Source organism: Eulemur rufifrons, chromosome 1 (assembly GCF_041146395.1).
Source record: "Eulemur rufifrons isolate Redbay chromosome 1, OSU_ERuf_1, whole genome shotgun sequence".
Classification (NCBI taxonomy): domain Eukaryota; kingdom Metazoa; phylum Chordata; class Mammalia; order Primates; family Lemuridae; genus Eulemur; species Eulemur rufifrons.
Genome location: NC_090983.1, coordinates 39455646 through 39472563, shown reverse-complemented (window position 1 = coordinate 39472563; position 16918 = coordinate 39455646). Strand labels below are relative to the sequence as shown.

At 39.7% G+C, this 16918-nt stretch overlaps 1 protein-coding gene across 1 annotated transcript in view; it reads right to left on the bottom strand.

Moving 5' to 3' along the window:
- STAT4 (signal transducer and activator of transcription 4) overlaps positions 1-5006 on the bottom strand; it is a 93487-nt gene extending 88481 nt beyond the window's left edge. Inside the window, exons 1-3 of the mRNA XM_069469227.1 lie at positions 4963-5006; positions 1966-2094; positions 472-616 (exon numbers count right to left, since the gene is read on the bottom strand). Of these exons, the coding sequence (XP_069325328.1) occupies positions 472-616; positions 1966-2093 (273 nt within the window). The 5' untranslated portion in view covers position 2094; positions 4963-5006. The remainder of the gene's footprint in view (positions 1-471; positions 617-1965; positions 2095-4962) is intronic.
- Between the last annotated feature and the right edge of the window lie 11912 nt (positions 5007-16918).

Genomic DNA, 16918 nt, shown 5'->3' with positions numbered 1-16918 from the left:
CCTTTGGAACAGGGGCAGAGAGTACCAAAAAACACTTTTAAAAGAAGCAAGATTTAAACCAAATCTAGAAGTATACGTATATCCAAGATGCTTCCACTTATGAATGAAAACAATAAATTGTTATATAAGACACAAAGGCAAAGAAGGGCTGGGGGAAAGCCATGAAGCTATTGTCTTTTAAATCTTTGTTCCAGTGTTATTGAACTTGATCATAGTTAGGAAACAAGATACATGCAAGTCCCTCATATACACACACCCTCCCAGTTATAGGGTATTTTATATTCAAAATTGCATGAAAAACAAATATTGGGTAATAAAATTGAGCACAAAATTTTTAAGTGATAAGAGAATACAGATTTTCCCTCTTAAATCTGGTTTGAAAATAATATAAGGGTATATATTTGATTTTCTTAAAACTGAATTTAAGACTCATACATGCAAATATTTGGGAAAAGTAGAATGCATTCTCACCTGAAGGACTTTTCTAATTCTTTTTAGATTGTGTATCAAGAGTAGATTTTTCTCTTTGGAAACACGACCCAAATGTTCATCCAGTTGTATTAACAAGTTTTGAAGAAGAATTGTTGCCATGGTTTCATTGTTAGAAGCCGCCTCCCTAAAAAATAAAAGGGTTATTACACAACAGGAAACAACTTAGTAAAATGTCTACTTTTTTTTACCATTACTAATTTTAAAGTGATAAATCTATTTATTCCACAGTGATAAGCATGTAAAAGTTTTTAAACGTTAAATTATAAATACTAAAAAAATGCCCAACATCACCAATCATTAGGGAATTGCAAGTCAAAATCACAGTGAAGATAGCACTTCACACCCATTAGGATAGCTGTTATAAAAAAAAAAACAAAACAGAAAATAAGTGTTGGTGAGGATATAGAGAAATTGGAACCCCTGTGTATTATTGGTGGGAATGTAAAATGGTGTAGTCACTGTATGGCAGAGACTCAAAATGTTAAACATAAAATTACCATATGATCTAGCAATTCTACATCTGGGTGTACACCTGAAAGAATTAAAAGCAAGGACTTGAGCAGATACTTGCATATCAATGTTCATAGTGGCTTTATTAGCAATAGCCAAAAGGTGGAGACAACTCATGTGGCTATTGACAGATGAATTGAAAAAATGTGATATATATATATATATATACACAATAAAATATTATTCAGCTTCAAAAAGGAAGAAAATTCTGATGCGTGCTATAACATGAATGAATAATCTTGGAAACATTACACTAATTGAAATAAGTTGGTCACAAGAGCACAATTGTTGTGTGATCTCACTTTGAGACCACACCTAGAGAAGTCAAATTCATAGAGACAAAAAATAGAATGGTGGTTACCAGGAGCTGGGGTTGGAGGAATGAGGTATTACTGTTTAATGAGTACAGAGTTTCAGTCTGAGGAGGTGAAAAAGTTCTACAGATGGATGATAGTGATGGTTGCAGAACAATGTGAACATACTTAATGCCACTGAATAGCATACCTAAAAAATGGTTAAAATGGTAAATTTTATGTTATGTGTATTTTGCCACAATAAGAAAGATGCTTAAAGGAATTAAAAATTGTACAAAGTGAATAAAGCTTTGAAGAATGTTTGTGGATCTTATTAAGAAAAAACATTTATTTATATTGAATCTGTGATAGAGAATTGATATAATCAATAGGTTGGCTTCTTGGTTTTATTATATAAGACATAAAAAATTGTTGGAGTTTTGGCTCACAGAGAAACAAAGTACTAGAACCATTAAGTGTTCATCTACAATGAATGAAAACAGAAAGGACAATGATTCCCTTCCTTTGAGAAGGCTTGCGAAAGCCTTGAAGTTCTTTATCTGAAAAGAATGCACCTCCTGAGTCAAAAGTGGATCATAAAATAAACCCACATGTATAGAGCATAAAGCATTTGTGCATCAACTTCTAGGGAAAATACACGTGGTCCTACCAGTCTTGATTTTCAATCCACTGGGCCAGCAGATGTCGAATTTCCATAGGAAAGTTGTCATCATAGAATTGATCTACTTGCTCCAAAAACTTGATTTCTAACTGTTGGACTTGATTCCACTGAGACATGCTATAAAAGGAGTAAAATCAGAGTTTTAAAATATTGTTGATTGATAGCTGTGGTATATGTTTTCTTCTTTCCTTAGAATTCAATCAGACAATGTTATTTAATAGTTAAGTAACTGGAGAAAAATTTCTCTACTTTTCTTTTATAGTCACTCAACTGAAAATGGAAAAAATGCTTTCAATCCAAAATTCTGCAATTCCTTTAAGATTTTCTATAAGCCAACCCTAATGAAGACAGCAACCTTCTTCCTCTGGCCCCAAACTGCATCCTTCCTTGCTCTAACATGAACTTCACCTTCTCCAGGAAACTTTCGCTTCTCCCCCCTAAAACATCCTACACCCTGCTCTTGACTGTCTACATGACCTTGGATTCTCAACAAGCTCCTTCCCTATCCCTTGCTCCCTCTTTGCTATTAGACTTGGAGCAACTTGAAGACAAACATATTCAACAGTTACTATATCTCCTAAGACCCTCTTTAGATTTTATATGTTAGAAACACCCCCCCAAAAAGCTTCTTTTATACAAAACTACCAAATCCTTTTTTCTTTATTTCAGATTTGTCTGGCTTCTAGAGTCAGTTTTATGTTCCTGCCTGCTAGTCTAATATTGTCTTAACTTCATGAAGCATTTCATGTATGCATTTTCCATGGGCTCTAGTTCTTTTAGCTAAAATATTTCTGAACCAATAAATATTTTTATTTCACTCTAGATGATCCACTAGGGGTGGGAAAAACTTTTAAAATTTACTTTTAATTTGTCTCTGGTGTGCATCTGACAGTGGTTAAACCCTCAAGTAACTTAAGGAGGAAAAAAACCACACTTGATACATATGTGGCAGCCTGTCATAAAGGAATAGTACGGCTTTCCCCCTATGTAACTCCACTCTGGCCAGTTTAGAAGCTGTAGATGTATTTCTTAACTCAGGAAAATTAATATAATGTTGTCTCCTTTAAATTACTGTATTTTACTTTTTCCAAAGTCAATTTTTTTATTGTTTTGTCAGCAATTCTAGGTCAGAGAAAAAAACTCTTTTACATGACTAATCACCAAAGCATTTCAATATATCTTATAGGTAGGCTAAGCTTTCCTTTTGCCTGTAAAACATCAAGGTAATAAATTTCACATATTTCATAGACATATTCTTTAGGTTTCAAATAGAACCATTTTGAACACATTTTCTCTGAGCTCCCAGCAAATGATCTAAAATGTATAGAAAGAAAGTTGTTGCCAATGTTTTGCTAAAGAGAAAGCAAGCGAGAAAAGAAATAACGTTTTATTTACATATCACTTTATGAAAAATTTCTACTTTACAAATCTAGCATACTGTAAGTGCTTAATATATGCTTGTTAAATGAAGATGAACAGCACTCCTGACATTGCTATGACTAGGGTAGGTGGATAGTTAGTATTGTGTTAAGTTTAAAAAGGAAAAAATCTTGAGGATTAAACAGGCAAAGTGCTCTTCTGCCCAAGGTGTGCAGCTCCTAAGGGGCAACCCGAGGTCTCCTGAGTCGGACCCAGTTGCCTTTCCATGTACTGGGTATATATCTATTCCACACAAAATTGGAACATTCGTTTCCACATTACTGTCAATAGTGGCTTGCTATATCGCTATCAATTATTCTAATTAATGACAACAGAGAACACAAGCTGAAAATAGCGTTATAATTTTAATCATTAGTGTTGTTAAATCCTGGCTACCATTTGACAAAAATCTGTTATCTAACTAAGAACTAACCTATCTTAAAGTTAGATCACTCCTGACATTATGTTAAGTGAAATAAGTCAGGCACAGAAAAATAAATACTGCGTGTTTTCACTCACATGTGGAAGCCATAAAAAAATGAGCTCATAAAAGTAGAGAGTAGAATTGTGGTACTTAGAAGTGGGGAAGGGCAGGGAGGAGAGTAGGGAGAAGTTGGCTAACAGATACAAACTTCCAGCCAGATGGGAGGAATAAGTGGTGGGCTTCTGTAACACTGTAGTGTGAACATGGTTAACGGTAATTTAGTACGTGTTTTCAAGACGCTAAAAGAGTATTTTGAATATTCACAACACAGAGAAATGATAAATGTTCGAGTTAATGGATGTCCTAATTACCCTGATTTGATCATTACTCATTGTATACTTGTATCAAAATATCACTCTGTATCCCATAAATAGGCACAATTATTATGCGTCAACTAAAAATACAAAGAAAAAAATTTAAATAATAAAAACAAACACTGGGAAAAAAGATCACTACTAAGACCTGAGTCTTCCTTTCAGAGACCTGAACTTAAGGCTGAAAAAGGGAAGGATAAGGTGTCGATAGTCCTAGGACACCCTTCTCTATTGCAGCCACTAGAAATGCTGGGCTGGTCCCACCGTCCGGGAGCTAGTGGCGCCGCGTTGGGTCTGTGACCCATACCTTGCGAAGCAGATGACCTGCCCTAAAATGTCACTCGCGCTCGCCAAAGCCACAATCACTGGCCGGCGTAGCTGCAGGCTTTTTCCTGAAGCCCAGGTATGCCAGACTAATGTCAAACATCCCGGCTCCGGAGAAGCCGGCGAGGAAAGCGCAGAGGCGCGCACTTGCAGCACCCGTGAGGACACACCTCTGCGGCCGCCTCCCGCCTCGCACCCGCGCCGAGAGCCGCGGGGCGCCGGGGCGCGGGCCTTCGGGGCAGGCTCCGCGGAGAGCCGGCGCCGGAGCATCTGGGGAACGTGGAGTCGGACGCTTCTTTTCAAAATCACCCCTCCTCAGACCAATTAAAATGGAGCAACTGTCAAAACGCCGAGGGAAAGCAAAGTTTCAGCAGCGTCCTTTACAAGCGTTTCCTCCCCGGGAGAGGCGACACGAAGGACGCAGGCGTGGGCTGCCCTACTTACCTGGCTCGCTCTCAGCCCAGTTCCCAGGCGGTGCTCAAGTCCAAGCCAGAATCGCCCCTCACAGTCCCCAGGACGGAGCTGCTGACGCCATCGTCAATAGGGGATTTGCATTTCTCCTCCCACTTGAGGCTTTCCTGTGCGTCAGTGTTCGCGGCTCTGGGACTTTACTTGGGTCGGTTCCCACCCACTTTCTATTCCAGAAGTGCTAAATCGCAGAAACAGGTAGGGCGCCCTCTTCCCTCTGGTCTCTACCAGCCACTACTGCCACCGCAGGTGGCCCAAGGGTGCCAGAGGAAAGGGGAGGGGCGGGTACACGCACACTTTCTTCAGTGGTTTTCCCAGTCAATTTGAGGTCCCTGGAGGTAAATTCTTCAGCTTCCTATCTCCCTCTCGGACTCCACTCAGCCTGGTGAGCCAACCCCTGGGATGGAAGCGCCGGGCAGCCAGGATCAAAACACCAAACTCATAGAGCTCGCTGTGCTCCAATTCCAGTAGGGTCTGCTCACGCCGGAGGGCAGCTTCACCCAGAGGTTTGGGCCAATCCTGGGTAGGCCACCAATGCCTGCCCCTCCTGGCTCAGCCGCCTCCTACTCTCCCTGAGTGGCCCTGCGCCTGGTCGCTATGGTATGTTCTCTCTTTGTGACATTGGCCTGTTCTAGAATCACAAGAGTTGGAGGAAGCCTTGGTCCCATCTGATTCTTTCTTATCTGTAGAGACTGAGGCCCAGAGCGGTAACCAAAGTTACTCAGAGTCAGCCACTGAGCTGGATAAGAGGTGTTTCCACTCCCACCTTAGTGGTCTTTTCATCTCATCTCCTTGGAACTAGATGTCAGCCCCTTGACTCATAGTTAGAGTCCTAAAACTTAAAATAAAGACAAAAAATAAAGGCAGACAGACTGAAAGAAAGGCAGAAAGCATCACTCAATCTGATTACATATGTGCCTAGAGTAATACACCCCAAGGTCAAAGGCCTGCCAAGGTCAAAGGCCTGTTTCCCCCTCACCCTGATTAGCCATCACACAGGTACCCTCTGGGTTCTCTTCCTCTCCCAGGTGACATTATTATCATGTGCTTAAATTTACTACTTCTCCCTGCAGATAGGTCAATGAATCCCAAAGTCATACTTTCTATGTCACTCTAAATGTCCTGATCAGGTAGGCCTGGTCCTGGCCGCCGGCTTATGCTGCTCTGTCTCCACATGAAAAAAGGCTGAATTCAGGCTATTCCATGAGCTACGGGGCGAAGCCTGGTTTTCTTCTGGGGAAGCAGTCATTGCCTATAGAAAAAAGTCCGAATTCTTGACACTCAGAGTTCTGTACCGTTTGGTCCCAATCTATCTGGGAAACTTTTCTCCCCTGCAGGAGCCTGTGATACAACCCCGACCAGTCTCCTCTGCTGCTCAGACTAACCTCTCATGCTTCACTACTGATGCTCTCTTCAACTAGGATTTCCTCCCCCAACCCATCTACTTATTGAAATCCTATATTTTGAAGACTTCATGGATGACCTGAATCCATAGCAACATTTCCCTGTTCTGAATTCTTATCGCACTTCCTGTCCAAACCAGCACTGTCCAAGAGAAATCAAATACAAGCCAAATATGTCATTTTAAATTTTCTAATGGTCACATTAAAAAGAAAAAAAAAAAGGAACAGGTGAAATTAATTTTAATATTATAAATAACCCAATATACACAAGAATATTAACATATCAGCATATAATCAACATAAAAAATTATTAGTGAGATACTTTGCATTCCTTATTTCATACTATATCTCTGAAATCTGGTACATGTTTAGCACTTATGGGAAATCTCAATTCAGACTAGCCACATTTCAAGTGCTTAATAGCCACACGTGGCTCGTAGCTACCATACTGGACAGCGCTGATCTAGACCACTCATTTAGCACTTTTCACTTCCTGCCGTATAGTGTTACTCATACTGGTTTTGCGTGTTCTTATCATCACTGTGTTCAATTGCTATACAAAGCAGAGGGTTTGTTGTTGTCTTCTTCCTTTCAAGGGCCTCACCTTGGGACTCCTGCAGCAGTTCTGAAACTGGTCTCAAGACATCTTTTTTCTTTTAAAAATTATTGACAACCCTAAGAATGTTTGTGTATTATTGTTCTGCATGAAATTTTTATTTACTGTATTAAAACTTAAATATGAGAAAAAGTTAAGCTATTTCTTCATTTAAAATTATAATAATAAACCCATTATGTGTTAAAATAAACATGTTTTGTGAAAAACAAGTATATTCCAACACAAACTGTTAGTGAGAAGGGTAGCATTGATTTACATATTTAAGAAATCTCTTTAATGCCTGAGTTGAGAGAAGACAGCTGGATTCTCATATCCGCTTCTGCATTTAATCTGTTGCAGAATATTGTTTCGGCTGAAATATTTGAAGAAAATCTGAACTCATAGAGTTATGTAGTTGGACAAGGGAACAGTATTACAATGGCCTTTTCAGATAATGTAGTTATTCTTCTTTGATACCACACCAAAATTCAACAAGGGTAATTTCTTAAGGGCTAGTTGCATTGTGAAATCTGCAACCTTATAAATAAATTTTCTGTATACTGCTACCTTAAAATCCTTTGTTATATCATGTTTTGAATAGAATTTTTACCCACACATGATTTTGAAGTGTCAGACATTGGTCATTTGAAAAATATTTATCCACTGAATTATACAAAATTTCTAAATGCTGACATATTTCATCACACAGTATCAGAGATTCACATTGGGTAATATTACCACTGTTCTCATCAGAAAAGCACTTTATGTATTGGGAAGTTGTCAAGCTCATGGTGATGTATACCAGTTCTCCAAACTCTAATTTTTGCTTGGAAGCTCCAGGCTTCTTATTGGCAATGGATATTGTCAGTTGTTTTCCTTGAAGTGACAGGCTCATTTTGGCAACTCAGTCACACAAACGCTTTCCCTTGAGATGATCATCATACTTTAATATACATGTACTTCCCATTTCATCACATAGAGTATTAAAATACATGTACTCAAGGTCTGAGATTTAATCAAATTAATAATTTTTACTGCTTCATCAAAAATTTCTTAAACAGGCATTTTTAAAATTTTGTTTTAAAATGACTGCTGTATAATTTGGCACCACTGCCTTGCTTTTTGCTAAGGCATCAACAGTTTTACCCACCATCGCTTTCATACCATTGGAGCAAATGTCAACAGAGTGAAAAGGCAAAAGTGTATCAGTAGTATTATAAAAATAGTATAACCTTGCAGACCCCCTGAAAAGATCTTGGGGACCACCCTGAGGGATCTGCGGGTGACACTTAGAGAACCTCTGCTCTGTTTGCCACATCCTAGCCACTGTGATCAGTTTATCCAGAGGTGCCTATCACAAGGGACTCTTGCTCAAAAAACACTCTTCTCTTGGTTAAAGCATATGCCTTGAACCTCTCTCTCCCTTTCTATTTCTTGAACTGAGCCAGACATTTAAGAAAGGACATCTCTATGTCCACTTGGTTTCTCTTTCCTAGAATCAAGTCTAAACAAGCAAGTCCTCAATTTCCTGGCCCTACACTAGCCCTGGTCTCACCAGTTCCTCAGAGACTAACAAGGATTTTAAAAAAGTAAAGAAAATCCAAAGTAAAACAAAGAAACAAACCAAATGCTAACATAAAATCCCTGAAAAGCTTTTCAAAGTCAAAGGGCCTCTTAGATTCCTGTCTCCCCTCTAAAAGGGCCCTCCATTTACCTTGGTGAAAAGTCCACAAACCTTATACCTAATTTCTTGTTGCATCACCCTAAGAGAGAAATTCCAGAATAAAGACTTCCAGAAAAGTAGATTCTAGCTCTGGTATGCCAATTTCCAGCGACAAAGTTGGATAAGTTATCTGGGGCTTCTTCAAGCCCCAAAGTCTCCCTCTATAAAAGTGGGGGTATTATATCCCACGTGAAATTGCTGCAAAGATTCGAGGATCTAACGTAAGAAATGAGGTAAGGGAAAATGCTCAATCAATGTTTACCAGCATTAGAATAATCATCAAGCTGTGGGGACCGTTGGAGGTCAATGAGTTGACCCTCCGCCCTCCTCCCTTCCCTGCTCGCTGTACAGAAGAAGAGATGAAGAGAATCAGGTGAGGCAGGCAGGTTCGCACCTGTAAATATGAGGCAGAGCAAATTCAAAGTCAGGTCTTCTGATGGTGCTTTTGCCAAGTAGAGCTGCTTATGTTGGAGACGGAGGAAAAGAGGGGCTTTCACTTTTGCTGCCATAAGAGATGTAAGCCAGCTCCATCTTCTCCCAATTCGTGCACAAAGAATATAAACATTTGCTCGTTTTCATTTTTGTAGTAGCATCTTACTTCTCCCCTCCCAGCTTCTCTCATGTGTGTCCCAAGGAAACCGGGGTGAGCTGGACTCGGACGCTGGACAGACAACATATGCACATAGAAAGGAGCATTGAATCCTGCGGTAGCTTATGGTAGTACCCAAGCAGTGGGGCAGTGAGGATTATTGGGACAAGACGTCCTGGCTCGGGTGAGTCTCACCAGCTCATCTGTGTGCGGGTTGCTCAAGCTCTGTTAGAACAGGGACATTGCCTTGTGAAAGGGCTTAATATCTATCTCGTCAGTTTCCTCAAGTCCTGTTCCCAGTGACTGTGCTCCCTCTACTGCCAGCTCAGGAGCATTGCAATTTACAAATCAACATTCTTCAAACAACAAAAGCACTTTTTTGGCTCTACCTCCATCCAGACATGGTGCTGAGAACTTCACCTGCATTGTTTTACCTAGTCCTCACCACACTTCCTAGGATTGACTGTCATTGTCATCCCCAGTTGATGGATAAGGAGACGGAAGGTTAGTGAGCTTTAGTGAGGCTGTCTGACTCCAGAAACAATGCTTGCAACTGTTATGCTTTACTAAGAATCTTATCTGCTTTGCGAGTAAAGCAATAAATTGCTCAGAGAGCTATGGAAGAAATGGTTTAATGATTTAAACATGAATCTCAAAATAGAGAGGATCATTGCATAGTTTACTGGTTAGAGATGATGCATAGACTCTGATTCTCCAACCTTGTCTTGGCATGTATGGACAGTAGCCCTGCGTTTACAAGTCCCCAACATATCAGGATGGTAGACACATTGTCAACAAAGTTCCAAAACATTTAGCAAGTCAAATGGTTCTATAGGATCTGTTTATACTATTCCATAAGGTGACTGTTTTTGGTGAGCCACAGATTAGAAAATAGGATAGAATATTTGAATTGTAGACTCTTCCCCAAAATTTCTGTGTGGTCAATTAAATATCCCTAACCACTTTATTATATTTTATGTATTTGTCTACATGTTGGTCTTTCTCAGCAGGGAATATCAAGAAAGTCAGGACTAAATGCTATTTTTCTTCATGTTCCAGGGTCCCACTGGCACACAGAAGGTGCTCAGGAAGTGTTTACTGAACACACAGAAGGCTGATGGAGAGCCCCATTGCCCCCGTCTGTCCTCCATGTGAGAGCTTTCTGGTGGCTTGCCTTGTTCCCACCAAAGTTGTCACTATTCTCGATAATTACAATGACAACTCATATTTATAAGTTTATAAATGGTTATACAAATGGTTATTCATTCTATTCAAAATACTGTCTAATTTTCCTTGTGATCCCTTTGTTCACTTAGGGGGTTTGGGTTGGTTTGGTTTTTTTTTTTAAGAATTGTGGCCGGGCTCGGTGGCTCACGCCTGTAATCCTAGCACTCTGGGAGGCCGAGGTGGGCGGATCGTTTGAGCTCAGGAGTTCGAGACCAGCCTGAGCAAGAGCGAGACCCCATCTCTACTAAAAATAGAAAGAAATTATATGGACAGCTAAAAATATATATAGAAAAAATTAGCCGGGCATGGTGGTGCATGCCTGTAGTCCCAGCTACTCGAGAGGCTGAGACAGGAGGATCCCTTGAGCTCAGGAGTTTGAGGTTGCTGTGAGGTAGGCTGACGCCACGGCACTCACTCTAGCCTGGGCAACAGAGTGAGACTCTGTCTCAAAAAAAAAAAAAAAAAAGAATTGTGCCATTTAATTTCCAAATATTTTTTCACATTTGTTTTTAATTTTATGGTTAGATAATGTACTTTTTAATTATTTGAATTATTTTAAATTTATTGAGTCTTGTTTTATGGCACAGAATATGGTCTATCTTGGTCAATGTTTAGGACATACTGAAAAGTTCTCTACTTCTGTTGAGCAGAGCATTCTATTAATATCAATTAGGTCAAGTTTATTGAAAATCAATCTTCTATATTGATTTTCTTCCCATTTATTCAATCTATTGTTAGTGGAATACTGAAATCTTCAGCTATCATACAGAATTTGTCTATTTCTCCTTCCAGTTCTGTCACATTTTGTTTTGTGTATTTTGAAGCTCTCTTGTTAGGTTCATAAACATTTAGAAGTGTTTTGTTCTTTTGATGACTTCCCCTTTTATCACCATGAAATAACACTTGTTATCCCTCATAATAATTTTTGCTCTGAAGTCTACTTTGTCTTATATTTCTATAACCACTGAAGCTTTCCTTGATTAATGTTAGCATGGTATATTATTTTTCCAAACTTTTAATTTTAACTTATTTATTTATTTAAATTGGAAGTGGGTTTCTTGTAGGTAGTATACAATTGGATCCTGCATTTTTAATCTGAGTTGACAATTTCTGCCTTCATCATGTATTATGAGCATTTTTCATTCCTGTTTTTGAGAATATAAACTATACCTAGCCTTGTGTGAGCTCCAGAAATTGTTCCACCTGCTCCTTTCTTGTGGTTCCCCCTGCCCCCCTCAGCTTTAGGGTAGTTCCTTTATAAATGTGCACTAATCAGTACTCAGCTGAAAAATCAATAAAAGCCCTTTGCAATCTCTTTCTGGTACTCTGCCTATCAGTTCTAGCCAGTGTGGCCTCCCCACACTCTCAACTCTGTCCTCAGCTTTGAGAGACTGCCAAGCTCTATTTGGGTTTCCCCTTTCTGTGCTGAAGCTTGAAGACTCTCTAGAAAGGAAGCTGCGGTAATCATAAAGATTGCCCCCTTTGCTCACTTCTCTCAGGGATTGTTCTCTTGCACTGCCTGTTTGGCAATTTCTGAAAATAATTGTTTCATTTTGTTTGTTTGTTTGTTTACTTGTTTAAGATGAGAGAGTAATCCACCCTTAGAGAAGGTTGCCAGATTTAGCAAAACAAAACAAAATACAGGACTCCTAGTTAAATTTGAATGTCAGATCAACAACATATAATTTTTAAGTACATATATGACCCATATTTATAGTATAAATGTGTCTGAAATTCAAATTAAGTGTGTTCCCTGGATTTTATCTGACAACCCCAATCCCTGTTAATGTATCATGTCTAAATCAGAAGTCCCCAAAGACTCTTTCAGGTTCTAGAGCTGTGTTCTTGTCAGAAATCCATTTAATTCAGTATAAAATATTTACTGAGCTTCTGTACCACGATGAGAATGATTTAGGGTTGAATTGGCAGAAGACAAAATAAGTATATGAAACTAATAAATGCTCAGTTGAATGACAATGCTAAGCATAAATGCCACAAGAATTCAGAAGAATGGCCAAAATGAACTGAAGTAGTCATAAAAAGCCAGAAGGTAAGATTAATAAAAAAGTGAAGGATGAAAGCACTGTATTTGTGTAGGGAGAAAGACAATGATGCTTATCCTGCTTAAAGAAGGTAAGATGCTGATGCAGCACTAAGGTTGGCATCCAGTGGACAGTGGAGAAAAATAACCTAACAAAAGTTGCCATGAGCTGGTCATTGTAAACAAGATGGGTTGATACCAGGGTGTCTGAGAATAGTCGTTCAGTTTGTTCAGTGCACTGGTGTGCACTAGTTGAGGAGAATGAGTGAGGGCTAAAATCTGAACTGTGCTCCACTTCCCAAGATACAAGCTTTGGTGCAGGGCCACGTCCAATCAGAGGAAGGAATGATTTTTCTAATGTGAAGGTTGCTTGTGGGACTTTGGAGGTCCTGGATGGGACCAAGACCTTCCTTTTGAGTAGTTGCAGTATGGTTACTTCTGTGCCACTGACCCAAATTCTTCAGTACTACAGTCATTATGGGGAGCAGTGGATGGAGATGTTAGAAGGCACATCATCTCTGGGCTGTGAGCCTTTCTGTACTGGGCCACTACGGAGAAGAGGGTGGGTAGGGACCGGATGAAATTTGGTTTTATGGTTGGAGGGAGCAAAGTAGGTGAATCGAGATGGAGCTGATAGGGCTTCAGATTAATATTTTGGTAGAACTCCTCCAAAGTTCAGCACCAGTACTCAGTGGTCTGAATGTTAACAGAAATCCATCCAATGAGAGTGAACCCTAAATCAAGCACTGTGAACTCAAAGTCCCCCTGGGGCTGGCAGATGATGGGACCTGTAAAGAATCAATCTAACAGGCAGCTGCAAATTTTGGATTTTTAAAGAAAAAAAAAATCACCTGAATCTCAGTTGTTGGCATAATTCAAAAAAATTTAAACACACACACATACGCACACAGTGTAGACCTACACTGTTCTAAATAAATAATATAGATCTATAGGTGTAAATGCTGCCAATGTTCCTTCTTCATTCTAAAGCAATATTTCCCAGCCCTAATCATTCCATACACTGTCTCCATACTGTGTAGAAAAAGGGAGAGAGAAGTGGAAGAGGAAGAGGAGAACCAAGCCAAACAGTACCCTTTATAGCAAGATGGGTGAAAATGAGTATTTTGGAGGACATGAACTGAAGTGGCTACTTTCTCCCCTCTTATCATTCATCAGTTTGATCTTTTTAAAAGAATGAGACAACCTGATGCAGACTTAACCTATTGGAGCAATAGTTTCATGTTTAGTTTTATTACCAAAATTTAGACCAGGATTCTTACCTAGAGACCAGGAAGGTTGTTGTAATGAATCTTTACAGAAAAAGGCATTCTCTGATCATCACCAACTTGAAATTTCTTGCCATAAGCAAAAAAGAAATCCCCAAAGAAAATATACACCTGGAACAAATACCCAAATTGTGGAAAATCTGTCATTAGAAAAGTATAACATTCTTTCTTCCATATGTAGAAACGACCAATGGATGTGAAGTCTGAAAACAAACCAAAGGAAACCAAACTAAACTAAATTAGATGCCTTCACAGAAGATGAACTGATGCCTGGAGCTCCACTGGGGATGAAAGTAATGAATTTAACCTTAGAAATGAAGGGTTGATATCTTCTTTCTCTTGAGAATTGATTGACTTCAGAGAGTCAAATCATCGCTGATGAGCTGGAAGAAATGCATGTCTTTTTTGTTTGGCTACTACCTTCATTCATCTTCCTGCGTCCCAACAAATTCTTATTTTTATGCTAGATTAAAGCAATAGGGAATAGTTTTACACACAAAGAGCACAGTTTTAAAATGGAAAAGTGCTATTTTAAGGATAGTCCTGTTACATAAATCGTTGCTGTTGGTCGTTGATGAAGGATTTTGTTTCCTTGGCCAGTTCTGAAGGCTAGAAGCTTAAAGCAGCACCAGAGGGCACTATGCTCACATGGAAACCAACTCTCAGTGCCTGAAAATGGAAGCTGCTTTTGAGTTTATGTATCAGAGAGTTCTTTTCACATTTAAACAAGCCAAGCATTTGTCTCTAGCCTTTTGTCATCTGTGACTGCACAATCGCTTGTCCCTGAGACATCAGAGAGTTTACAGCATTAATAAACTAGACTCCACCAGCTTATTCTATGGCTATGGCAAGTATTAATACATTGATCTTACTTTACACCAGGATGGATATAGGGGGAAGGAGAAGGGGATGTGAACAATAATACTTACGTTGGAGGATTGTGAGGATTTATTTTTGGCTTTGTTTAACCTGAGCACCTGATTTATGACACTGGTCAGATATAGTTAGTTCAGGTAAAATCTATGTGCCTTAGGTATTTAGGCATGTCAAGCTCACACAAGGTGGTGATACCAAGAGATGGCTCGGGGGTCTCTTGCTTTCCATAGTGTCCACCATACCACCCCTCCCAAAAAACACATCATCTAAGTAAAGATGATGTATTTGCTATCCACCTTCAAGAAAAATGTCCCCTGGCTGTCCCTTCCACATAAATTACCACTTTTAAGTCCTTTCTTTACAGAAATTCTAGAGCCACCCCTGCTTGTTGGTTGGTTGGTTTTTCCAGAGAACTTTCTCTAATAATCCGGTTCACTTCCAGTATAAAGGCACAGCCTCCACATTCACTTCCTCGTTACTCCAAGGGATAGAAAAATCCACAAGGAAATCACAAGGGCAGTTGTCATCTTTGTCAGGGACTGCTATGTACATAAAAGATTAATTAATAAAAATCAGGGATACTAAGATCCATGGTAAGGTACCAAAGAGCTGTCTATTTAAGCTCCCTTTTCGATGGCATTGAGTCCACAGAGGTTCTCCACGTGGAGAAGCTCATCATGCTTGGCCCTGTCAGAAGCAGCCAGTTAATCAGCTGTAACATGAAACTTTGACATAAGTGACTGCACATTGGTAACTTGTACTGTAAGTGCATTGTCCTCTTGCCATACTCCGCAATGCCGCCCCATGTAAACAAGACGTCTGGCTTAACTGGGATATCCTCTAAAAATATTTAAACTGAGACACAAGCTGACATCACAGAGGAAGGCTGTATTGCCTGTATTTGTTATTTCTAACTTCCTATACCATTCCCAGAGATTCCAGCGGAGGTTGCTTAATAATTATAACAATGGATTACACACAGAGGTTGGCAAAGAGGGAAGAATGATTAGATCATCCAGTCAGCTGGTCTTTCCAGCAAAGGGCAGCAGAATTCTCAGATAGGGAACCTAACACTTCATCTAAGGCAAAGGGCCAAGTAGTAAGAACCACACTGACTTCGTTGTCTTCTCCAGCATACTGACAGAGCACCAAATCTGTTTGAGTTGGCTGTACTTGTGCCCTACTCAATTCCTCAAACACAGTGCTGCTTTTTTCTTTGGAGATAACCAATAGAGTAACTGCTATCTGGTGGAAGTTAATTAACTCTTGTAAATGATGCCTGCGCAAAACTCAAGGTCAGGTTACTTACCCAGAAAACCTTGACAAGACAAGGCCAGCACAGGGGGAAAAAAAAGGCCCTACAGAGTCCTCCTGTGGAGAGTCTTTCACCTTTTCTGGGCATTGTATTGTGTAAACTCGGGCTCAGAAAGGGCTATTGTTTCAGGCTTATTTATTCACCTCATTGAGTTTATTCAATAGCACAGCTGAAATGCTTGGTTTCTCACTCCTAGGTTTTGGTCTTTATAATAACTGAAGGGCCTACCTTGCTCCTGGATATATTTTCTTCTTATGTTCAAATATATGGCTAATTCAAATTTTCAAAGTGTATTTTATGATATCTAGGAGTGGGAGATGAGAACTATCCAGAATGGCTGCCAGATTCTCGCTTCACTTTGGGCTTTGTTACCAATCTAGCAACATGCTTTTGGACTCATGGTGGGACCCTGGAAGACCAATCAGGGCACTCAATCTCTCTGACACCCCCACTTTGGAATTGGGAGTGTTAAGGGCTGTGTGAGCCTGAAGCTTTCAGTGACCTCTTCGCTGTCCAAGAAAGATGTTACTGAGCCAAGCCAACATATGGCCCTAGATCTAGTCATGTCTTTGTACCCCTGGCCTGCCTAGATAACCTAGCAAATAAATTCCTTTTTGTCTTAAGCAACTTGGAGTTGAATGTCTGTCCCTAGCAATCAGTCATATAGTCTGCTGGATACAGTAGAAAGTAGTACCATACTATGGATAGAGATAAGGACAGAGAGTGCCAGAAAGAGAGCAAGAGACTGACTAAGTAGAGTATTTGTAAAGAGGCTGTATTCAAACTTACAAAGAGTATGACTTACTTCACAAAGTACTTGCTGAAAGGCTTGAAGTTTTTGCAAGGTTACATCTGTTACTCTTTAACATTTCATGGA